Here is a 26,243-nt window from a genome sequence, read left to right on the forward strand (position 1 = left end):
CTAAAAGTATGTTGTGGACTGAATATTTGTGTCCCCCAAGATTTATATGTTGAAGCCCTAACTCCCCATGTGACCAAATTTAGAGAAAGGGTCTGTGAGGGAATGATAAAGGTTGCATGATTTCATGAGGGTGGGACCTTAATGCAATAGGGTTGGTGTTCTTATAAGAAGTGGAAGAGACACCGTAGTTCTCTCTGTGCTTGTATACATGCACTCAGAGAATGGCCTTGAGTGAGGACTCCAGGGACAAAGGAGATGGATCTGCAAGCCAGGAAGAAAGCTCTCAACAGAAACCGAACCCTGCCAAACCTTAATCTCAACTTCCAGCCCCCAGAACTAAGAGAAATAAATTTATGTTGTTAAAGGCACCCAGCCTGTGGTATTTTATTTTGGGAGCCTAGCTTAAGACTTCACCTTCCAATGCAGGAGGTGCGGGTTCAATCCCTGGTCAGGGAGCTAAGATCCCACATGCCTTGTGGCCAGAAAACCAAAACAGAAGCAATCTTGTAACAAATTCAGTAAAGACTTTAAAAATGGTCCACATCAAAAAAAAAAATTTTTTTTAAAGTTAAGTAACGTCAAAGGATTGGAAGACCCAGTGCTGCTGAAGCCTCAACTGGAAAATAGGAGAGTAGGAGAGTAGGATATTTGACATTGAGATTTTGGAGGAGATGTCGTTATTTATTGGTAATGGTAAGGTCTAAGAGTATGGCTGTAAATAGAAGACAGATTTATGGAAGGCAAGGAGTCAGAGAACTAAGAAATCATGATATTGAATAGATATTCTGTGTGGTTATTGAAATTGCTAAGAAATAAACTGAGTGATGGAGACAAAGGCAGAAATTCCAAAGGCAAAATATTCAAGGAATGGATATAGATATAAGTACATAGATTTGAGTGATATTTAAAAGCAAAATCAACAGGAATTGGTCATGAATTAAAATGAGATAGAAGAACAATAGGGAGAGGGAGCCATTAAGGATAACTCACTGGTCCCTGACTTGAGCTACTGGGTGAATCATGGTATCATTGGTAGGTTAGGGAAGGCTGTGAGAAGATCAGGAGTTTGATCTTGGATATTCTAAATTTGAAGTGACCTTGGGATATCCCAGCAAAGGTATCAAGGAAGTGGGCTGGTATTTTGGTACTCAGAGCAGGGTTCATCCTGGAAATAAAAATCTATGAAATATCTGATGATGGGTGGTAATTGAATTCCACGAGAGTTGTGCCATTGCCTACGAAGTAAGTATAGAAAGAGGAGAGGAGAAGCCTAAGACTGGGCTTTGAGTAACTTCAGTATTTAATGAACAGGTTGAGGAGTATGAGCCTTAAGGGAGACTGATTAGGAAGTTGAAAGAGAGATAAAGAAGCCAGGAGAGTATGAAGTCACAGAAGCCAAGGGAAGAGAATCTTTTAAAAAGGAAGGTGTAGCCAGTAGTGTTGAAAGCTAATGAGACCAAGTAGCCTGAGAGCATAAAAATCTCATTAGATTTAATGACATGGAGGCTATTGGTGACCTTAGTAAAAGCTTCATTAATGGACTAATGGAGGTGGAAGATAAGTTAGAGATAGGTGACTGAGGCAGAGGTGAGGAAAACGCAAAAAGAGAAAGCAGGTTAAACCATGTTTTCCAGAGTTTTAAAGGGGAAGAAAAGACATGTGGCAGTTAGAAGGGTCACTCAAAGCAAGGATGGATATATATATATATATATATATATATCCATATACATATATATGTATATATATAGTGTGGGTGTGTGTATTTGTATTATCTTAGTTAACATATATATAATTTTATTTTCAAGATGGCAGGAACTTGAGCCTATTTAAATCTTGATGAAATGTATATAATTGGGAATTTTAATACGAATTTAATATGTTAGTGAGGAAAACATAAATGATAGTGGAAAAGTAGGAGGGGATGGTATCCTAACCACAGGTGATAGATTCTAGGAGGACTAACAACTCCTCTAGTCCAACAGGAGGGAAAGAGAGCTGGACTACCCCAGGACTCAGTCATCTTAATTGTGTTCTATCTTCTCTCTTTCTGGGTGATCTAATCCTTTTTTACAAGAAAGTGTTGTGGAGGATTGGTGCAGTGGGCTTCATGGTCTCAAAGCAGCCATGAGAAAGGAGAACACAAGCTCCATCTTCTGCTGCAGGCAGGTTGGTGAGATGTGAGAGAGGAAATAACTACCACCTGAGCATATTATGGGAGAAGCAGCCTTGCCAGGTTTCAACTAAGGAAAGGCAGGGGCCCCTCAGAAGAGACTTGGAAAATGTAGGGGAGTTTGCCATTCCTGAGAACACATTGGAATGTTTGGGTGGATCATGATAACTAAGAAAATATTTGTTATTGGCAAGAAGATAATTTTCGATCTAAAATCAAGTAGTTGAGCAAAGTGGTAGAGGTGACTGAAGACAACTGTAAAGTGAAAGGCAGACCTTTTGTTCAAGGAATTTGGCCATAAGAGAAAAGAAGAAGATGGAATTAAATTCTATTTGGCTTTTTGTCTTCTATAATCTAGCTAGTTACCTGTGCTATTTCACTTCCATTTTTTTTCCTTAACATGAACTCTATTCAGGTTCATTTTCTGTACATAATACTTTCTAAAACTCTTTTTCTCTGAGCCATGTTTATGCTTTTCCCCCTGCCCAGAGTACCATTTAATTCCTTTTTCACCTTTATGAACACAGCTCTTCTTGTAAGACCCTTTAAAATTTACCTCTCAACTTTCTTTGTTTTATAGTATTTTTTCACTCTGAAATAATTGACGTTTGTTGTAAAACCATTTGGAAAATACTTGAAATTATAAATTAAATATAATCCACATAATACTATCACTCAGATATATCATGCTGTATGTATTATTTTCAACACCAGTACTTGTAAATTGCTAAGTCTTTACTGTTCCACTAAATATTTATAACAAAATTTTAATGGCTCTCTAATATTCTATGGTATAGATGTACCATATTTCATTTAACCATTCTCCTAATATTAACCAACTTAGATCATTCCCATTTTTCCTATTGTAAATAAAACATTATCTTTTACATAAATACTTGTCTATACAATAACACCTTTAGAGCAAAAATCTTTTAAGTAGATTACTAGTTCAAAGGGTAAATGTTTTATAGAGGCTCTAAATGTATAGAGGTAGATTATTTTCCAGAAAGACTATAATAAGTTATCCTCCTGCAGACATCATTTATCAGTATATAGGCACCCCTCCATTGTCAGCATGGAATATTTTTAAAAGTTTTATTGTCCTAAGTGGAAAAATGGCTTCCCATTGGGATTTTCATCTGCTTGTATTTGATTACTAATTAAGGTGAATATTTTTTCTTATAGTTATTGATTACTGGATGTTTTCTTCTTTGTATTGTCTAGTCATGCCCTTTAATACACAAACCGTAGTATTTTTAATTGAATTATAAAAGATCATTAGTATTGTTAATCTAATTGTAAAATTTTGTTACATGCTAATTATCTTGCTTTGTGTTATATTGGTTGTTATTTTCACCCTAACTCCTGTTTTTGCAGTAAAACATTTCGCACATATCTAATCTTTACAGAATTCTCCATTCTCAGAAGTCAGGTAGCACTCTAGAGTTTCACTCCACAATCTTAAAATTGCACTCTCTACTGTCTTGTGTTGTTCATTAATAGTTTCTTTTATATTAATCTTTTATAGCCACAGAGATAGTAACTTGCTTGAGAACAAGCATAGGGAGTATGTTTATCATTATTCCTAGATTTGTAATTGGTATTGTGTGATTGACTTCTAATTTGCTTCTGGGATTATCATTATGTATATGCCCATCAAAATATATAGCAAATTAACTCATTGTGTGTTAATTACCATTATGTTCTAGAAAAATTTATGTATATTTACAGCCGTTGGGAATAGGTTATTTTTCTTGAGACTATCTTTATGCTTGTGGTAATATCTGGGAAAAAATATCCCTGGGGTATATTAAAATTATTTCAAAAGTTTTAGGATTGTATATTAAAGAAACATTCTGTCGTGAGCCATGTTACTTGTATCATAGTTAAGTGAAAGGTGGTGTGAGCCATCTGATAAATGATTTCTTTTTTCACGTCAAGCAGCCCAGCTTTTCTGAGCATGCTGGCTTTGCAAGGATTTATAGTTCCCTGCCTTCATGCTGGAGTTACTTCAGCTTTCCGTGATGCATTCCAACTAATCTGGAGGTTAAGGCATTCCTTGATCATGGATAGATCTGATTGCTACTCAGCCCTGGAATTTTTATAAAATTCCAGAACGTGGGCTAGAAATTGACTTAGGGAATCCAATAAAGTTGCAAGTCTTGGCAGTCATCCAAGCTAAATTTATAGACTGGAAGAAATATGGGCTTTCCATTGTTCTCTTTTTCACCTTTCTGGGTTTCTTTTGTGTGTATGTGAGTGTGTGAGTGTAAATTTATCATTTTGCTGACGTTGGAGTAGAAATAATCATTGAGGAAATCCAGCTAAAGAATTTTCACTTTGGATCCTCCGTGGTCTTTCCGAACTTTGACCCAAACCTGCACCAAAAATGAATTTGTTCTCCCTCTCTAGGATGCTGGTGTCATAAAATAAGAAGTTGTTCTTGAAAATGAATCATGCTAGTATAACAGCTGATGTACACATTTGCCAGCTAGGTACAACTCCCAAATCCCCGTTCTTCCCCTGGCTCTGTGGGAGCCTTCTTTTTGAGACATGATCTGAGAAAATGTGATCATATGTATTGTTTCTGTTCATTCTGTGAAATGGTAATGGGGGCAAGAAAACAAGCTCTGAAGTCTCTTACAGATTTCAGTCTTTTTGTGTGTGCCTGATGCTCTGTAGTACATGGCGATCCAAGCAAGCCTCTCCTATCTGATCAATGAAAATCTGTCTTGTTCTTACAGAATGGATTTGCTGTTGTGAGGCCCCCAGGCCATCACGCTGAAGAATCCACAGCCATGTAAGTACCAGGGACTGTTGCCCATCTCCAAGCGCCACGGTTCCTGGCGGTCACCTGCCCCGTGCATGTTTCTGAAGCCTCTAATTGTTAGCAGATGGACTGAGAAATCTTGCGAGGTACTCCCAGAAGCAGATTTATGGCTTCAGAGATCATATAGCATTTTAAAAAATGCTCTGAACATTATTTATAATGGTTTTCCTGGCTGATTTGCTTTCTTATTTCTCTGTTCTTCTCTATTCCGCAGGGGGTTCTGCTTTTTTAATTCAGTTGCAATTACCGCCAAATACTTGAGAGACCAACTAAATATAAGCAAGATATTGATTGTAGATCTGGTATGTATTCCTGGCCAGAGCTGCATTTTCAGTGACTCTAGATAAAAGGGAGTGTATTTGTATTTCTCTGTTAGGTTGCCTTGCTTTTCGCACTTGCAAACAACTGAAGGGTGTGTTTCCTTTGAATGTGGAAACTCATTAAATTCAGGATTGCAGTTCTGAAACCATAAACATTCGCGTTTCACTTTCATGGTGTTAACTGCAATTTAATGAGAAGAAGGCGCAGATCAGGGCAACTTTTATGATGCTTAAATGAATTGATACTTCCACAGTTAAAATAACCCAACAGAACCTGAATTTACTTTTCCCTGCAGAATATAGACTTTAAATAGTCAGATGTGCTGGAAAGAATGCTGTTGCTTTGGTAACCAATTGGCCACTTCCCCTGGTTAGCAATCATATTGCTTGTTGTGCAACAGTGGTATTATTAAAACAAGTCAGCATGTCATTTTTTCTGAAAAGATCTCAGATCATGTATGCCAGTTTGGGATGACTCCCGGCAGGAACCCTGAGTGATTAAAAGTCAGAGGCATTAGATTAGTCTTGCATTTTAACATGATGCATTCTTACACAATGGAGTTATAATTAGTTTAACAAATGGTTTGTTTAAATGCAGATGACACTTGGCAGGTTGTCTATAGTATATTTGTGAATAATGAGCTGGAGATCTGCCCCATACAAAAGGACCAACCCAGGAAAGGGCGAAAGAGAGCTGACTGGTGATTTATGAGCCCCGTTTTCGGTTTGCCTCCAGTTCACGAGGAGGTGTAATAGGTTGTCTGACAAAGCATAGACAGGAAATGAACCCTGGCATCCAAAGCTAACCTGCTACATCTGCACTTAATTAATTTTTGCAGGTGATAAAAGATTTAAAGGCAAAATAGGTTAAAAGTTTTTTTTGAAGTGCAAGCCTTAATAGTCTAAATCTTGTTCATATCTGCACTCATAATTAAATCTTATTGGGAAGTCGTGGCCTCCCTGTCCCGCCCTCCGATTCAGTTAAGCAGGCACACCGAAGGGTTGAGAGAGCACAAACCAAGCCATGTGAAGAAATACTTAGTCAAGTTAAAATGAAGATAAAAGGAATGAAAGACTGATAACCATTTGTACTGTTTGGTAGGAATGGTTATTTTCCACATCCTGTAGTGTAGCCTTTCTGCAAGTTCTTTGGTGCTGAGAGTATTGAAACCCAACTTCCCATGTATTTTCCAAACATGCTTATGTTTCAGTATAGGTCATAGTTCAACATTAAAGAAACGTGTTGAAGGCCTAGATATACTACAGCAGCAAGGTCTTAAAATTTTACAAAAAGGAGGACATCAGTACCTATTTTCCCATGTATATACAAAATGACGTTTTAAATAATTAATAATCATTGGCTTGCATGATTTATAAGATGGTAAATTTAAAAAATATTTAATATGTTTCTAGAACTCTTAAGTTTTGCTCGAAAGATAAGCAAAAAACTTGAAGAAAGGTAGCAGACGAAGACCAAGGATTGTGGGAAAATTTTTCTATGCTTTCTAAATTTGTCACAATTATTCAGGAAGGAGATTGTTAAACTGTCACCCTATCCTTAAGAATTTTTTAGTATTACTTTCTGAGGAATCTCCTCTACTATGAAGATAATAACTGTTAAGAGGCTCTTTAAAAGCACATTTGTGACATCCAAACTCTAAAGCAATGAATTGTACAAGAGACTTGAAGGCTAAAATGCCTGGCTTGTGATAGATGAATATTTTGTACCTCAGAGGATTTGTGTGTAAGGTTTTGTTTTTGTACATGAATATAAGAATAAAAGATTGTTGGATGTAATTTGATATGATTTATAAATTAAGTTGCTTGGTAGCTATTAGGAGTGTCCTGTAAGCTTACTGGCCTTTGATTATGAATTTGCTCCATTATCCCACGTAAAGGATACTGATTTCCCAACAGGCTATAGTAAAAGAGAAGTTTTTGTTTTATATTCTCTAAACATATGAAGTTCTGTCCAAAGGGTTGCCTCTGAGATCACCACCAGCCCGCATATTCTTACTTTCAAGTCTTCCAAATTCTGCAGCTGCAGGGATACTTTGAGGAAATTCCCCTGTTTCTTCCAGCTGCCGAGAAGGAAGTTTTAAAGTGCCACGTGGCGCTGAGACATCCGTTCTCCCTGGCTGACAGGTCTGTTCTGCAAGTTAACAGAAGAAAAGTGAAGGTTCTTCAGTGGCAGAAGAACTTCATTCCTGCATATACAAAGTCACTAACTTTAGCTAAATGGTATGAACCAGCTCCATCAATTCCTAGGCCAACAGAAGGCAGAGCTACTCCATTGTTTGAGCAGCTAGATTCCACATTTTTTAGATGCCTAGTAACAGAGAGCTCTAATTCACCCCCTATTTGAAGCCACAGCCAAATATCAGAGGCGTTGAGTATTTTAGGCAGGAATGATTCTAGTTGATCTGTGGAGCTTATTCATTCCAGTTCTCCTTCTGGGGAAGATTCCAAAGATACGCAGATTGGTGAGGAAAGAGAGCAGGTGCACTTGCTTTTCAGCTTGCAAGAGACTGGCCGTTGTGTTCAGGGCGTGAACCTGTCCTAGAAGTAGGATTTGCCTGAATGACTCAGGTAGCTTTTATGTAATGTGACCTTCAGTTGAAAATAATATATTTTAGGCTATTTTCATTAAAAAAAAAAAAAAAGACACTTCAAATGTCCATAGATTTTAGGCAATTCCATTTTTGGTCAAGCACCAAACTTGACCAAAGGATTGTCGCAAGTGCCCGTACTAAATAATTATAAGTGATAACATTAGTTGATAGAATATATAATTTATTCAGAGCTATTTTAACATTGTAGTGAAAACATGTTGGCTCTAAATCCTTGTATAGAATAAATTTTCACAGTATGTCGTTAACCAGCAAAATAGCGAAATTATTTTTCAGTATTTCCCAGCAAATCTTAGATACAAGATCTATTTTGAGGCTGTTCATGATTTGGTTCATTTCCTTACTATAGTAAGTCCTCATAATCACCAATAATTGTCTTATATTGATCTAGTATATATTTGTTGCTGTGGAGAAAAAATCCTCAGATGATATCTGACCAGTAAGTAGTTTGTATTTATATTTTCAGAGAAACTGGAAAAATACTCTCAAGATTATAAGTTGTTGCCCAAAACAAAAGGCACATTTGGACTTACCTTTATCTCTAAATGCTTTGTGAATATAAATATGGAATCAAGAATTATCCGAGTATTTTTAGAATGGGTTTGTGAATTTTAATGAATAATGTCTGTTGAAACCTTATTGTGCTGTGGGCAAGAGTATATTTCTTATTCTGAAATTTGTGCAACAATAAGCACCCAACACATTTTTGAAGAACATATTATTTTATATCTAAGACAAATGATCTTTTATTTGACCTTCTTAGATAAACCTTTACAACATCAAGGCAATATTTTTCTGGTTTGCAAACTGTGGATGTATCTAGGCCCAGCAAAAAATTTTTCTTACAACGCTGACTAAAAATTCTATCCTGTAGTAGCAATGCAAACATTCTGTCACTGTTATTTTTCAAGGTATTTTGTTTGTCCATCCTCTAGGTATCCAGTAGCAAATTCAAGACATTGTGGGTTAAATTGTATCATTTTTGTTCTCATAAAGGACAAGTTTTGCTATTTCCTCCTTCCTTTCCTTTAAACGTTCAGAAATCCAGGAATTAATATATATATTTTTCAGTAAGCTATTTTTTTTCCTGATGTGTGTGTATGCCTTTAGTCAGTACAAGTTTCTGGAAAGATGCCTTTCTTTCCAAATATTTTATGATTCCTTAATTGATTTTGGACATGTGTACTATGTAAAAGGGGGGAAGATTAGTGTATGTCTACACTGTGGATAGCAAGCTCACTACTTTTAGAACCCACCAAAAGGAGGTTTTGGTGGTGTCTAGTGAGGGAGTTCTGGGCTGGAGGTTGAAGTGGAGACAAGTTATATAAACCTCAATAAGGAGCAATAATGACCACCAGTCTCACTTCATAGGTTTGCTAAGAAGATCAAAGAGTTAATGAATGTAAGTGTAAGTTAACAGCATAATGGTTATGAGTTTGGCCTTTGGAGTGAGAAGTGGATTCAAGACGCTGTCTTGAAAACTAACTGAAGCTCTCCAAGTCTCAGTCTATTTACCTTTTAAATCAGCAATAATATCATATACCTCATATAAGTGTTAAATAATCTATGTAAGATATTTAATATTGTACCTGACTCAAAAATTGTAGGAATCATTGTTGAAAATAGTGTGATTCTTACTCATATAAAATACAGTGTAAGTAAGTAGTTACAAGTGACCAATACTTTTTTATAACAGAACCTGAAACTATAAATGTTACACATGTAGCAGTAATATTATATTAAATACAAATATATAGGTTATTCACTTTTATGAGTCATTTATCTTGTTCAGAAGCTATTAGGAACCATATTAACTGAGACTCTTGACACTTGGGGTCTTTTAGTAAGGATTTTTTTAAAATGCTATTGGTTTTATTTTTCCTATATCTTTTATCAATTCCAGCATGTTTATATCATAAAACAATTAGAAAAAAAGAAGTATTAAGTCTTGAATCATTATCAAATACAAATGTCCTAAGAATTTTTTTTCTTTCATTTTAATGAAACAGGCCCCTTTATTTTCCTGTGGGAAGGGGGAGTGGTGTGGAGAAAGAAAAAATAGGAAGAAGGAGGCTGGGAAGAGAGCCATAATATAATATTAAAATTAGGCAGATTGGACAAGATTGCATAAAAGCCCATGCCATCTTTCTGCTTTGGCCCAAATGATTTAATAGCTAATGAGCTCACGCTCCTGTGTCTTTGACTCTTGCCTTCACGATTTTACCAAAATAAAGTATAAAGTCCTTTTTGCATCTGGCATCTCTTTTGAAGTCATTCTAACTGCTGAGGGACTGCTAACTGAATTGAACGCTTCAAGAAAACCAATTTACTCAGCTGGTTGCAAAGCCTTTGACCTTAATGGTGGGACTTGGCAAATCAATGCATACACGTATGTTTAGTGTTCTGTCAAGAATTGCGAAAATGCTCTGTAAGCCATAGATCCTTCTGCAAAATACTAGTTTGTAGTTTAAACATTAGTCTTTCTTCAGAGGCCAATGAGGCTAGTTAATTAAGCCTAAGGGGTTATGAACTGTTGGCAGTTAATAAGTCATAAAATTCCTCCATAAAACAGGATGCGAGATTCCATCACTGAAGCAAAGAGTACAAAGGGCCGGTGTATAAATATCTAATTGTACCAAAGGACTGGGCTTTCTCAATGACTGCTCATCTGGAGTCTCCAGGGCATGTTTGCTGTGGTTTCCTGATTTTTAGAAGCCAGTTTAAAAAATGAGTGCATTAAAGGGTAATTTGCCTGAAAGTTCAGGAAGTAAAGGGGGTGGTGTGGAAGCAAGCTGAACAGGAGAAAGAAAGAGGGACATACAAGACAGCGAATGAGAAGGAGGGTGGGGTAGAAAGACAGGGAACTAGAAATTAGAAAAGTTGTCTCCACACAGAGTGAGACACGACTGTATTTGTCATCTGGTTTTTTTTTTTTCCCCCCTGTAGGATGTTCACCATGGAAATGGTACACAGCAGGCCTTTTATGCTGACCCCAGCATCCTGTATATTTCACTCCATCGCTATGATGAAGGGAACTTTTTCCCTGGCAGTGGAGCCCCAAATGAGGTTCGGTTTATTTCTTTAGAGCCCCACTTTTATTTGTATCTTTCAGGTAATTGCATTGCATGATTACCCCTAATTTTCTTGTCCTTTGCTGGTGTTTTAAATTACACGAGATTACTGAATTGTCCCACGGGACCAAGAACCAGTGCAGAACAAGTGCATAACCCAGAGCCCTGGTTGTCAAGGAAAGTTGGGCTGATTTGACATGTTGTTTGATGTTTATTTCAAGAGCTCACATGTGTTTGTTTTCCTCTCTTCTTGCTTCTTCCCTGTGCTCTTCTCTACCCACTGTGGTGTGGTTTTTCTCTTCCTAGGTTGGAACAGGCCTTGGAGAAGGATACAATATAAATATTGCCTGGACAGGTGGCCTTGATCCCCCCATGGGAGATACTGAGTACCTTGAAGCGTTCAGGTTGGTACTTCTTTCTCTGAAAGTGGAAAATTAGAAAACAAATGAAACAGCACCAAATGTAAAAGAGAAATGTACATTTCTAACTAAGGTAAAGTAGCTAAAGGAGTCATTCTATTAAAGCTCCAAAAAATGTTTGGTTTGAGGGACCTGAATATTGCTACAAAGCCACTTAAGGAGTATGTGTACCAAAAAAAGGTACATCAAGACCTAGTTGTAGTCAATGGCCAGGAATGTTCCCCTCTTTCTACCAAAAAAAAAGGGAAAAAAAGATTTTATTATTAAGTAGTCTGGAAAATTCTGCCTATTATGACATATGATGTGATTTAGAATGGACATTAGCATATTAACCGCTCTGGGAATTCCTTTACTACCTATTTAACTTTTTTGAACAGATATTTCGCAAACTTCACTGGACTAAAGAATTTTTTGCACATATTTTTACACACAGCACCACTTGGCATTCTTAGTTCCAAGGAACATTGGCCTAGGCAGTCTCATTTCATGGTTAAGTAAGTGACTTTTCCCTATCGTAATATGTGTATTTTCCTTCTCACATTAAAACACCAACTGATTAATTGGTTGTTGCCAGTTTCTTCAGAAAATGCAGGCAGTAATTAAAGTGTATATTAATGTATACACATTGCTACTATTTTTCTAAAGAGCTCTAAAAATTAGTTGAAACAAGAAATACAATAAATTAAAAGTTGTTGTTTTGGATATAGTTTTTTAAGGCATTTATTCTCTGGAATTAAAATTTTGTTCCGTGTTTGGAAAGGTCTATGTTTTAAGGAAAATAGAAGATTATGTCAATATGTGCCTCACTTGCAAGATTTTAGGAGATTTTAACCTATTGGTACTGCATGAATTTTGGATGTTTTGTTTATTTGAAGCAAAAGCAAACAACTGCATGATAAGAAATTTTTGAAGCATTCTTTTCTTTGGCTAACTTGCCAGTTATAAATTCCCAAGGGAAAAATCCTGTTGACAACGCATCTGAAATAGATAAGAAAATTTTTTAGTCAGTAAAGGTTTGATGGGTTTCTGTTGTCCTGTGTATCATTCATACTTCAATTTCTCCTTTGAGAGTCATTTCTCATTTGAAAACAGGCCCAAGAAAAATGATAGAAAATTGCTATTTTTAAGAATATACATTAAAATAAATGTATTGTCTTGATATTTGAGGAAAATTCTACTCATATTTCAGATTTGTACTTTGAAAAAAATGTACATGTTCTATAGTACATGTATCTTTACTATTTATAGGAAAAATAGGTGAAATAAGTTTATTTATTTTGACTTAGGTTGTCTATGAAGATATCTTGCGTTAATTAGCAGTAAAAGTAAACAACTATATTAAGAAACTATAGGGGTTTCAATATTATGAATTCTTTTTGCAACTTAAAACAGTATTAATGTTTTAAAGGAACTCTAATGGGATAATAGATTTTTACATTATCTCACATATGAATATTTGTCTGTTTACCAAGTTGACCTAGTAGCTTACATGATACACACATTAAGTTCTCAACTTTACCATAGCATGTGATCATAGTCATTGGTCTGCAACATAGAATTACTAGTTTTTTATTATCACAATACTATTTGTGGTACTGTTGCTTTACATAAGAATGCATTATGCATTCACAGCAGGGAAGGATAATTAATATTTTGTATCTGTTTGTTCTCTCATGACAAAGTTAATGGTAGATGAGATTTTTTTAAAAGAACCCCTTTGAACACAACAATTACATTAAATAATGTGAAAACAGATATTAAGTGTACACTATTGATTTTTTACTGAAATGGTTAAGTGAATCAAGTGCTCCTGAAAGTGTTTGAACGTCCCCAAGAATGGCACCTTCTCTTTGCCTGGAATGTGGACACTTTATTTTAGAAAACTTTTTTAAACTTCCCCGTGTGGTCACCATATCGAGGCTTAATTAGAGGAGAAGCAGCATTATTCATCTAGGCTGCAGAAATGTAAAATTGTGACTTTTAATATTCATAGTTATTTAAGAACCAGATTTAAACTATAATAATTCTGTCAGTTTTTAACTATACTATACCATGTCTGCTTGCTGCTCAATGTGTATAACTAGAAATACTTGTAAACTTTGTAAGGAGGAATCAAGAAAGTAAGTCTTTCATTCAAAAAATATTCATTGAACACTTAGTATGTGCCAGGAACAATGGCGAGCACTTGGAATTTAGAGCCAGTTTGCTCTCAGGGAACTTAATAGAAGTGATACTTATTGTTCTGGTTAGACATAGAGAGGATAAAATGATGAATTCTTCCTGAAGGGTTTCGGGAAAGGCTTCATCAAGTATTGTTCAACCTGTGCATTCAAAGATGAGTGGGAGTTTTTAAGGGGTAAAAGAATTGGAGTAGGGGGATTCATACTAGGCCGAGAGAATAGACTGTGGTGTGAAAAGCATGGAGCCATAAAATGACCTTGCTCTGTGGGCTCAAGAGCGTGAGGGGGGGATTGTGTGGCAGGTATACAGATCATACTTCTTAAAGTCTTTTGCAGGCAAAGAGTGCCCAGCTAAATATATTAATTTCTTTCTAATTTGGGGCTCTAGTGCGATAGACTCCCAAATAATTTTTAATGTAGTATTATTTTATAAGCATATCCTTCTTAATAGAATCCTTTTTTTAAGTATTGAAACTAAAGCTCTTTCTGGCATCTGTGCCTGGGTGCAGAATACAGAGGTTGGGAGAAAAGTAAATGGTACCTTTTCTTTTTTCTCAATTTTTAATTGTTTCTGGACTATGATAAGTATCTTTGTAAGGAAAGCCTCTCTGAAACTCCATTTATAATAGGATATAAGATGGCTGCTAATTTTAAATTTGCATATATATTGCCTTTGTGGTCTCTATTATGTGTTTTTTTCTGTGGCAAAAATAAAATTGCAGGCAAACCAAACATTTTCATGTTTGCTATAAGTTTTAAACATAGTTTTAAAAATATAATAGAATATCTAAATTAGTACAGATAATTAGTTGTTTCTTCCCTGTAGTTATCATTCATCTCTGAAATAATTGAAGGTTATGATTCAGATTTTTCTCAAGAGTTTTTAAAATCTTCAAATAATTTCAAATATCTTCTATGTTCACCTAAAATATATTTCTAAGGTTATCATTTTATTAAATAATTATGGGTATTTGTATTAAGGTCTTACATGACGGTTCTAGATTATAAATTTTATAGACATCATGGCTGTTTCTTAAGTGGTCTGTATAAGCCACAGAACTACTATATGGAAGGGCCATGATGTGGCTCTAAAATCTATGCTCTAGGGCTTCCCTGGTGGCGCAGTGGTTGAGAGTCCGCCTGCCGATGCAGGGGACACGGGTTCGTGCCTGATCCGGGAAGATCCCACGTGCCGCGGAGCGGCTAGGCCCGTGAGCCATGGCCGCTGAGCCTGCGCGTCCGGAGCCTGTGCTCCACAATGGGAGAGGCCACAACAGTGAGAGGTGCGCATACCGCAAAAAAAAAAAAAAAAATCTGTGCTCTTTCTATACCACCACACTGCTACTCTTTTCTACTATTCATGACTTAAAAGACTAAGGTGTGATAAAGCATAGTGAACTTATACTGAAACATAAGGCCTTCTACCCCAAACCTAAATCACAAATGCCTAGTACACAGCATGGCAGAGAAGAGCTATTAAGTAATACTGGCTGAATGAAACAATTAATAAATAAATAAATCAGAGAAGAAAGGGGGAGTAATACACTACAGTAGAAGCATTGGAAACCCGTGAGGGACCTGCATGAATTCTATCTCTTGGTCCCTCAAGGAGCATGCTTCACAAAGTACTCTGAACACCCATTCATTTGCTTATAACAATTTCAAATGTCTTCTCTTCATTCAACAAATTTGCTAAATGCCTGCTTAGCAGCTTCTATTCCAGTCACTTCAAAATATTGTTCCAATGGTTCTGTCTTATCCATAATCCCTAGATGAGTGCTGGACACAGTTTTTCTAAAGATTAATACTTTAAGAGTTCTATAGATATTAAAGTGGTTATTTATATAAAACAATTTACTTTTTGTACAATATTATATGTTATAGGTGTACAGTATAGTGATTCACAATTTTTAAAGGTTATACTCTATTTGTAGTTATTATAAAATGCTGGCTATATTCCCTATGTTATACAATATATCATTGTAGCTTATTTTGTACATAATAGTCTGTACCTTTTAATCCCCTACCTCTAAATTGCCCCCCTTCACTCTCTCCACTGGTAAGTACTAGTTTGTTCTCTATATCTGTGAGTCTGCTTCTTTTTTGTTATATTCACTAGTTTGTTGTATTTTTTTAGCTTTTTCATATAAGTGATTCATACAATATTTGTCTTTCTCTTGTCTTATTTCACCTAGCATAATGCCCTACAAGTCCATCCATGTTGCTGCAAATGACAAAACTTTATTCTTTTCTATGGCTCAGTAGTATTCCATTGTGTGCATACACACACACACACACAGACACACACACACACCCCCCCTACATCTTCTTTATCCATTCATCTGTTGATGGACCCTTAGGTTGCTTCCGCATCTTGGCAGCTGTAAATAATGCTGCTGTGAACATTGGGGTGCCTATATCTTTTCGAATTAGTGTTTTTGGTTGTTTTGGGATGTGTACCCAAGAGTGAAATTGCTGGGTCATATGGTAGTTGTATTTTTAATTTTTTGAGAAACCTTCATGCTCTTTTCCACATTGGGTGCACTAATTTACATTCCCATCAACAGTGTGTGCGAGTCCCCTTTTCTCCACATCCTTGCCAACATTTGTTCTTTGTGTTCTTTCTGATGATAGCCATTCTGACCGGTGTGAGCTGATATCTCATTGTGATTTTCATTTGTATTTCTCTGATGATTAGCGATGTTGAACATCTTTGCATGTGTTTGTTGGCCATCTGCATGTCCTCTTTGGAAAAATGTCTATTCAGTTCTTTTGTCCATTTTTTAATCAGGTTATTTGGTTTTCTGATGTTGAGTTGTATGAACTATTTATATATGTTGGATATTAACTCCTTATTGGTCATATCATTTGCAAATATTTTCTCCCATTCAGTTAGTTGTCTTTTCATTTTGTCAATGGTTTCCTTTGCTTTGCAAAAGTTTTTAAGTTTAATTAGGTCCCTTTTGTTTATTTTTGCTTTTATTTCCTTTGCTTTAGGAGACAGATCCAAAAAATATATATTGCTATGATTTCTGTCAAAGCGTATTCTGCCTATGTTTTCCTCTAGGAATTTTATGGTCTTACATTTAGGTCTTTAATCCATTTTGAGTTTATTTTTGTATATGATATTAGAGAATGTTCTAATCTCGTTCTTTTACATGTAGCTGTCCAGTTTTCCCAGCACCACTTATTGAAGAGACTGTCTTTTCTCCATTGTATATTCTGGCTTCCTTTGTCATAGGTTAATTGACCGTAAATGTTTGGGTTTATTTCTGGGGTCTCTATTCTGTTCCATTTATCTATGTGTCTGTTTTTGTGCCAGTGCCATAATGTTTTGATTGCTGTAGCTTTTATAATAGTCTGAAGTCAAGGAGAGTGATTCCTCAAGCTCTGTTCTTCTTTCTTAAGATATTTTAGGATGTTCAGCCTCTTTTGGGTTTCCATACAAATTTTGAGTTTTTTTTTCTAGTTCTGTGAAAAATGCCATTGGTATTTTGATAGGAATTGCACTGAATCTATAGATTACCTTGGGTAGTATGGTAATTTTAACAGTATTAGTAGTCTGTTCATACTGTATTATCATACTGGGCAAGATAATATGTATCTCATGCTTCTAATTGAATCTAATGAGGAAAACATCTCCACGTGTTTAAAAAAAAGAGTAGCAATTTCCAATGTAGAAATAAAATATTAATAGTCCTTCAAATTATTCATATTTTATTGGATAGATAAATGAATGAATGAGTGAATGAATGATGATCTCTGGATTTTTAATTTCAAAAAAAAGGTTAAGCCCCTTACATTTGGAAGGTATTGATGAAATAATAAATGACTCATTTGGCACACACTGAAAACAAGCTAAGAGGTTGGCTTAGAGCTGTTGATCTGGGTTCCTTAGATGCAAACAAGTTGTGATTTTTAAAAAATTACTGCTCTCCAGGCTAACGTGTTTATAGTCTGTAGCTACCATAATTAATATTTGTTAATGGTAAGGATTTCCAAATACAAAGGGTCTGTAAATATCAGGTCTTCGGGCATGTTCACCTCTGGGGGAAAACTTCTAAACAGAATGATTCTGTTTCACCAAGGTTGTCAGTATGCCAACTGAAAAAGAGGATTTGAGCAAGTTATCTACTCTAGAAAATAAATAGTCAAAATATGTGTTGTGGGCTCCCCTGGTGGCGCAGTGGTTGAGAGTCCGCCTGCCGATGCAGGGGACACGGGTTCATGCCCAGGTCCGGGAGGATCCCACGGGCCGCGGAGCGGCTGGGTCCATGAGCCATGGCCGCTGGGCCTGCGTGTCCGGAGCCTGTGCTCCACAGCGGGAGAGGCCACAGCGGTGAGAGGCCCGCGTACCGCAAAAAAAAAAAAAAAAATGTGTTGTTATTTCTATTGTAAACTAGTTGTTTTTTCTTTTCATTGATTTATGAAGTATCTCTTTAATCAAAATGTGTTTATGCTTACAAATGTAGCCTTTGCTGAAATACTTTGACCATATAACCAATAGAATGTTTAAAAATTAGCATATCTATTACGAAGTCAAAGCAGCTGAATCAGTTGGACATATACAAAGAGCCCAAACAGCCTATATCTCTTTCCGTTGTCTTTGGTTTATACCTGTTTGCTTTAATGATATAAGCAAATTTAAAATCCATTGATACAAAACTGTGACTGGAAACTTGACTAGATAACATCTATTCTCAGTTCATCTGTCACACTGTCAATTCTATTATAGATACAGCATCTTTAAAATAGAGCTTCCTATGACTTCTCCTGTTTGTGGCAAAAATAGAAACATATGCATTTAACTTGAGAGCAGAGAATAGAGCCCTTAATTGTCATATTCATAGAGCAGCTATTCCTCAGACAACTAGTCAGTAATGGTTAGCTTGGAGTTTTCTTAGAGTGGTTGAATTTACCATGGAATGATAGTAGATAATTTTGGGCAGTGAACATAAATAAGTACAATATTTTATTTTCTTTTGTTTTATCAAACATATCATTGTTGTAATAACTAATTTTAGAGCACTGACTTCTAAATAGTCTTGACATATGCATAGTCTGAAATTTAGAGGTTGCTTAATTCTGTCTGAGAAATGAGATGGGATCATAGTAAATATTTATGTTCTCTCGTTGGTAATGACAACTAAGTACATATTTTTATGGTTATTCTTATTTTTATCATATTTTAGTGAAATTTCATGGTAAGAGAATGTAAAGTAAAACTATTATAAAAATAATAACAATATAATGATAATAATATCATAGTAATATAGAAATTCATTGAGGACTTGCTAGTTGCTCATTTCTTTTCATCTTTACAAGTTGTTGAATTAAGTGCCCCCAGTTTCCAGATGAGGATACCAAGCCCCCCTTGAGTTCAGTAGGTTGGTTATCTGATGTCACATAGCTGGTTAACGGTGATCAGGGACTGGGTGGCAAAAAGTGTGAGTGTAGAGACAGTACTCCTTTGGCCCTGAGCTATAAACTGTAGTTCCTCTGTCAAGAGTAGGGGTAACAAAACAATAATAAAGTGAGAAATTCTTTGCCAGTGCATTTTGGTCTATCCAGCATTTATCTTCGACATCTAAATTGGTAATACTATTTTAAAATTGAAAATTTCTCCCTGATTCTCACTACCCTTGTATCATATAATAATTCCAAGCCACTTCTCTTTGTGCCTTTCCTCATGTGCCACATTAAGCCTATCAAATAACACCCCTATAATTTTTCTTCCTTTTGATAACGAGACTGTTTACAATGGAAAATATATTTTTTCCTTTTTTGTTAAAACAAGGATCTTTTTTTATTATGTACACATTTAGATGTTTTTGGAATGGGTATGTGATTGAACTTGAGAAAACCCAAATTAAATTTTGATAGAACATAGACTGATAAATGAATGCTTAGCTCCAATTTTGAAATAAAGAATGATTTGTTGTCATCTAAAAATCATACTCAATACTGCAAAATGATTTGGGGTCTTATTTTGTCTATAAGAACTGTGGTTGATGCTTCCCAGTCTTGAAATGGATTTTCAATTGTTAATGACAACCAAATATATTATGCTCATGATAGTATGTATTTTCCCAAGGATGTTGAAGACATTTTGGGAAAGAGGGTGGAATTTCTTGAAGCAATTTGCCAATATGAAATACTGTACATATCAAATTGGCCCTACTACCATCTTTCTCAGACCATTTATCATAGCTCACAAATCAAGCCCACATTTTCTCTTTCTGAAAGACTTGGCTAATAAAGAAGATGTGGGCTTCAAATCCAAACTTGTCAATCAATCTTGGGAACAAAGCAGTAATGATTTTCATCTATTGATATTTTATTTCAATGAAGAGCGATACATATGAAATTACTGCTGGAGTGATCTACAGTTTTATTCATTGTCCAGATTCTGTTTTTTATATTCAGCATATAGAGATGTTTCAAGAAGTTTTATCAGAATAGGTCAGAAGAAAAAGATCCATAGGAATAAATTTTAGAAAGCTGTCAGCTCTATCTGCTCTTTAGTTTCAGCAATAAGTATAGTTTAAGAATAATTTTTTCTCTTTCATCTGTGCAACATATTGTACCAATTTTCATCAAAAAATTACAATTTCTATAGGTGTGTGTCTCTAGATACCCTTAGAATTTTGCTCTTTGACCCTGGGAGTAAATTGATCTTATGCACACCTGTCTTCCTTGGGAAACTTGCAAACTTCATTTTTGAGCTGAGCATCAAAGAGATATGATATTATTAGACAGTATAGAACTCAGGTAAAAAGTCCAGGAAGTATCTTGAAGTGCTTGAAGTTTTGAAATGTGAATTATATTATCTTCTGTGAAGAACTATTTAAAATAGTTCAAATGCAAGGCATAGTTTTTATTATTATTTTAAAAGGTCAGATCAACTGTAAAAATTTTAAGACATTTTTCCCTTCTGACTTAGAACAGTTTTAAAGCCAGAAATTTCCAGGAATTTGTGTAGCAATTATACAGTTTTCCAAATAATAAGGACTAATTAAAAGAGTAGCTATGTTCTATTAACTTTTCCTTAGTACTTCTCTCTAAGAAAGAAAGCAGTTTGCGTGACTAGAAACGATTTGTTTTTATTTTCAAGATGGAACAGTGGATTACAAAACCCTTGCCTTGCACAAAATCCTCCCAACATATGTGTAATACTCAGAGATATCAGGAAATGAAAGCTTTCTACGAAATATTATTGTGAAGCATTTTAGGCCAGAAATAGCAGATCTTTTGGACTGTCAAGCAGCTCAGATCAATTCATCAACTTAAATCATCTCATGTAGTAATAATGGAATTGGTGTGCAGTTAATTATGGCATAGCCAGAATGGAAGATAAATATAATTAATAAACTAAGGAGTCACACTTTTTTCACAGTTTTAGTGAATATTTTAAGATTATGCTTCATTTACTGGTAAGATAAAGCCAAATAAAAGTCACTTATCCTGTATTTCATTAAACAACTATTTATTAACCAAATTTCAATGCCTTTTGTTCTTCATGTGTTATCTTGAAACTGAATAATTCCCCTCCATTTCCATGATTTCACACCTAAAGTTTACTGTAACTAAGTTTGAGATGACAAATAATGTGAAAAAAGAGATAGAACTTTGTTTTAATATACCATAAATGTAAATTTGTAATCTTTTTTCTGAACTAGATAAATATAATGTTTACTAATAGAAATTTACTTATTAACTTTTCCAAGTAAAAGGGTCCACTTTGGGAAACTTGTGTTCAATAGGAAGTCTGTTCAGATATTACGTCTGAGGTTCACGGCTGAAGCTTACACCATTTTCTGATAGGCAGGACTTTCAGATAGTAGTCCAGGTCTTTGCATGACATCAGATATCTGAATGATAGATTCAGTTTTCCATATTTCATCCCAATGATTTGATGTCATGTAGATGAAACTTGTCAACATTTGTTCCCATTTATATAGACATTTAAACTTCTCTGGCACTTTTATAGAAGGGTGAGGACTTGTCCTTGTAACTCTTATAAATCTGTCCATCTTTCTTATGGGCGCCCCAGTTCTGGGTATTTGTTGTCTAAACATCTTCTACTCCAAAGATCAGCCCTGTTGTTGTGAAGCCATACGGAGGTCAGCAGGCTTATAGACTGCGTAACTCCTAATGGGAAAGGCTCAGCAAAGTAACATTCTTGCCATTATAATTCATATTTTGCAATTTAAAAAGTGGGTGAGAGGGGAATTCCCTGGCAGTCCAGTGGTTAGGACTCCACGCTTCCACTGCAGGGGGCTTGGGTTTGATTCCTAGTTGGGGAACTAAGATCCCACAAGCCATGCAGAGCAGCCAAAAAAAAAAAGTTTTGAGAATACACAGTCTGAGCCTCTGGAGAAAAAATTAGACATTTTATCCAAAAGAAAAAAAAAGTGGGCTGGAGAAGGGGGAGATGGATGCGTGAGTCACCTTTCAATCTCAGCAGAATTTTAAATCCATCTGCATCTCAACTTGGGCATATTTTGCATCCCAAAATAATTGCAGAAATGGCCGTCAAAAAATAGCCTCTACATATTATCTTATGTATTAAAGATGTATATTGTTGTAGTTGAAAACAGAATATTGGTTCACCTAGGATGTATATTTTTTGTTGTTTCATAACTTCTTGAAATTAAAGCAATATTGGAATTACTGAAATGGACTGAATAATAGTGAAAGCTAAGATGTGGAGGGGAGTTTATTTACAATCCAGATTAAGCATGGAGCTGGCACAGATTTATAATTTAAAAGTTTTATAGCCCAAAGAAAGCTTGATCTTCTGTGCTTTCAGTTTCAGAAGTCTCTTAAATGTTAAAGTTGCCGCATTGGGTCTCTGACTTTGCTTTGTGTACCCAAGTCCTCTCCCTTGTATAAGTTTCTGATACTATCACTTCCCTTTCATATTCCAGGACTTCTAAATTGAAAATACATTTGCAGAAATTATTCAGTGATGCCTTTTTCTGCAATAAACATAATTTTTCCAAGTGACTCAGCAGGTGAAAAAGGCAGGGACAGAAATAATAAAATCTGGGGTGTGTCTTATTTTATTGATTCAGTTTAGTTATCTGATTAAATTCTAAATTACTCAGAAGACTGAAGTCTGTCAGAAGCTTAATATATTGCCCTTTGTTTAGTTATTTGAGGGTATGACAATTGATATAAATCAAATACAGGATCCAAATGAAAAATAATAATTATGAAAGAAGGATCACTCACTTGTTAGTTTACTAGTGTCAATTTTTTGAAAGTAAACAAATTACTATTTTGTGTCTTCTAAAAAAGCAATGATATCTCTATATAGATATACAGACATAATGTTTGACACAGTTCTCTAAACATGCTTTTGAAGAAATTAGAATGTAAAAAGATCATCCCATTGTCAGAGCTGAGCATGAAATCCTGTATCAAGTTTGAAGGCCCACTTTAAAATTTTGTTGTTTTATAATACCTTTGGAAAAGTGTATTGTTCCTTGTACAATACCCACATATTCTGCTTTGGAATGGCTCCAGACTGTTACTGAACCACGAGGTTGCCCCCTGGTGCTTTATATATTGTTTAATTGTTTGCCTTTGGTGGATGTTTTTATTAAAAGCCTATTCTTTAGGATAAGACCAAAGTGTCATTTTAAGAACAGCAGAAGCAGAGCTGCTCCGTCCCATAGCTCTTTTTCATAGGTGCGTTAGTGAACACTGGATGCAGCTAATGAGCCTGCCAACATTTTTTCTTGTAATACTTCAAAAAGAGCAACAAGAACAACAAACAAAACCCGGGATTTTTATTTTCCTCCCATAAAACATGACTGCGCTGGCCAGAAGAGCTGTGAGTTTGAATGGCTGTGCCCAGGGCAGTAGGGAAGAGAGGTGTTTGTCGGCTGTGTATGCTCACCCACTGCTCTGTCTGTGTCTTGGTCCAGGAGGAGCTAGTCTGGCATTACATGCACCTTGGCACACATGGCCGGGTCACTCCCGAGGAGCTTGGGGGGCAGGGAAGTCCATGTGTTAGGAGGGCCATGGTGGGCTTCCTGGGGTGTTTAGCAAACCCATGTATGCTGTAGTGTACGTCGCAGCTACAAAGCAAGTTCTTAATGTCCTCCCCCTCCCCACAATCCAGTTGTAAGATAAGTATCATTCTGAAGTTCTCAGATCACTCTGAATAGAAATTAGGTCTGGAAAAAGTTATTAATCCAATGATTTTAATTCTAAATGTTCTCCCTGAATATTTTCTTGTCTGAAGTGGCATCATCGTATCACTCACTGATTTCTCAGAAGTCGGCTCTGGAAAGAATTCAGTGTTCTCCAGCAGGTCCTTGCCACAAAGAGCAAGCAAGAATTCGATTAGTCTTCCCAAGCTAGTCTTCCTGACGGTGACCCACCCTCAGGCAAGAAGCTTGAAGGCAATGTACCTTGATACAATTTCTAGGACTTAAATGATCTCATTAAATTCCAATGCTAGGTATCATGTTGACATTTGAGGAAATATGATTATTGACAAAATGTAAGCCTGTTATACACTATATCACTTCAAAAGGAGAAAGGCCATTAGGCCATAATTACATCAGAACAGTATACACATTTGGCTGGTTTATAAACTGTCACTTTCAGAAGTACCAAGACATAAAAGTCTCCAAAGGTTCCATTATGACCCTATTTCCAACAGTCTTCTCTGACAAACTAAATAAATTACTGCATGTATTGGACCTTTGAGGCTTGGGGCAAAGAATGGAAAAATTATTTACAAAAGCTTGAAAATATTTAATCACTAGAGGCAGGGGGCAACGGTGTTTTAATTAGCAGGTCCTCGGGCCATTGGCTGACTGGAGGCTTTCTCAAACAACCACACAAATGCACTGAATAGCTGTTTGCCAGCCTTAGGGTCAGGTCTGAGATGAAACAGATAAGATAATTGGCTCTAATGAAATCCAGAAGGCCTTGGCTTTCTTGTTTGAGCTTGGATTTGAAAAGTGCGTGTGGAAGTGAGGCTTAATTCAAACCAGAACGGAGCTAGGCCCGCTTCTTAGTGACTTTGATATTGTTTGAAGTTCTAAAAGTGTTCGCCACACCACTAGCCTGCTGGGCTGGGCCTCCCTGGTACCCTTAATTACTAAGCTTTATTGCTGACTTTACTACACAGGAAAGGGGCCATTATATGTTCCATCAACATCAGCTCTTCTCAGATTGGAGGAAAGGGCAGGGTTAAAGGCCACTGTAGGAAGGCAAAAACTTCACTTTGAGGTAGTCAGATCATTTACCAGTGTTGGATTTCACCGTTATGCCCATACATTCCTTACAACACAGAAGCCCAATTTCCATTTTTTAAACAAGTGATTACTTTTCAAAACATTTTTGTTTGTTGCTGTTCTTTTGCAGAGAGAACATTTATTTTTAGGGGCTGAAATGATTGCACCTGATATATTGGAGGAAAAAAAAAAAGTAACACCTCCCAATTAATCATCACACCAGAAAGGTCTGGTTGGATTCTGTAATAAGGAGGATTATTATTAATGCTCCTTTGAAGTGGAAATAAGTGAGGAACCCTCCTGTGGTGTGAGAGTTGTCCTGACACCCTGAGGAATAAAGACCCCTCAGGAGACTCTACAAAATTAAATCCCAGCTTCTAGAATCTCTCACAAAGGGGTTATACAAAAGTGCTCTCAATCCAGTTCAAAGCCAAGAAGCAGAAATGAGGAAGTCTCCCTCCTAGGGGTTGGCTGCAGTGTCACCAAGCATTCTGTCCTCTGCAAGCTTGCTGCTGCGCTGTTGCTTTTGGTCCATTTGGTAAAGATGGATTATGCATCTTAGCGAATTAATAATTATTCAAGCCTTAGCCCTCTCCGACAAGGAGATCTGGTCATGCTATGAAAGCCAAGGGACGTGGAATTCAGGCCTATTTCTTGCCCTACTTATCACGTCTTGGGTAGGAAAGTCATGAGTGATACCATCTGACTTAGCTCTTTTGGAAATAAAAACAACTATTTTTGCCTTATTTATGTTAATTTGACATTAATGTGTTCTGATCTCACGCACGATCCTGGGGACCATTCATCCAGTACTCCTATCTGAGTATTCTTATGCACAGGCTGGACTGGGCATTAGCTCTCCACAAGGATGATGTGTCTGGGCCTAAGTAACCATATGGAGAACCCAGGGAAAGCAGTAGTGAGAAAACAAGACTGAGCGTCCACTTCCTAACCTCCTAAGAGAAATTAAGGAGGCCTTGACAGATTTTTTTGTCAGTGATGAACATGTCTGCTCAGATCAAAAGAAAAAAAAGTCTTAGAGTATTCAGCTAATTCAAAATATATTTTTTTTATTAGGCACGGTTATTGACAGAATGCTTTTGTCCCCCCCCAAATTCATATGTTGATGCTCTAACCCCCAATGTGATGGTATTTAGAGATTGGCCCTTTGGGAAGTAATTAGGGTTAAATGAGGTCATGAGGGCAGGGCCCTGGTCTGACGAGATTAGTGTCTTTATAAGAGACACCAGAGAGCTTTCTCCCTCTCTCTCCCTGAATGCATGTACCAAGGAAAGGCCCTGTGAGCACATGGCGAGATGGTGGCCATCTGCAAGCCAGAAGGAGAGCCCTCTACAGGATGCAACC

General features: G+C 36.3%; 1 protein-coding gene across 7 annotated transcripts in view; it reads left to right on the top strand.

Moving 5' to 3' along the window:
• Positions 1–26,243, top strand: part of HDAC9 (histone deacetylase 9) — an 825,073-nt gene that overhangs the window by 604,584 nt on the left and 194,246 nt on the right. For 6 of the 7 annotated variants that reach the window (XM_032642337.1, XM_032642308.1, XM_032642307.1 and 3 more), the window contains 4 exons: positions 4,915–4,970; positions 5,215–5,302; positions 10,897–11,016; positions 11,328–11,425. In XM_032642337.1, the coding sequence (XP_032498228.1) occupies positions 4,915–4,970; positions 5,215–5,302; positions 10,897–11,016; positions 11,328–11,425 (362 nt within the window). Of the gene's footprint in view, positions 1–4,914; positions 4,971–5,214; positions 7,969–10,896; positions 11,017–11,327; positions 11,426–26,243 lie in introns of those variants that run through there. The other variant, XM_032642311.1, reaches the window with a different exon arrangement.

The sequence above is a fragment of the Phocoena sinus genome, chromosome 9 (assembly GCF_008692025.1).
Source record: "Phocoena sinus isolate mPhoSin1 chromosome 9, mPhoSin1.pri, whole genome shotgun sequence".
In the NCBI taxonomy this organism is placed as follows: Eukaryota; Metazoa; Chordata; class Mammalia; order Artiodactyla; family Phocoenidae; genus Phocoena; species Phocoena sinus.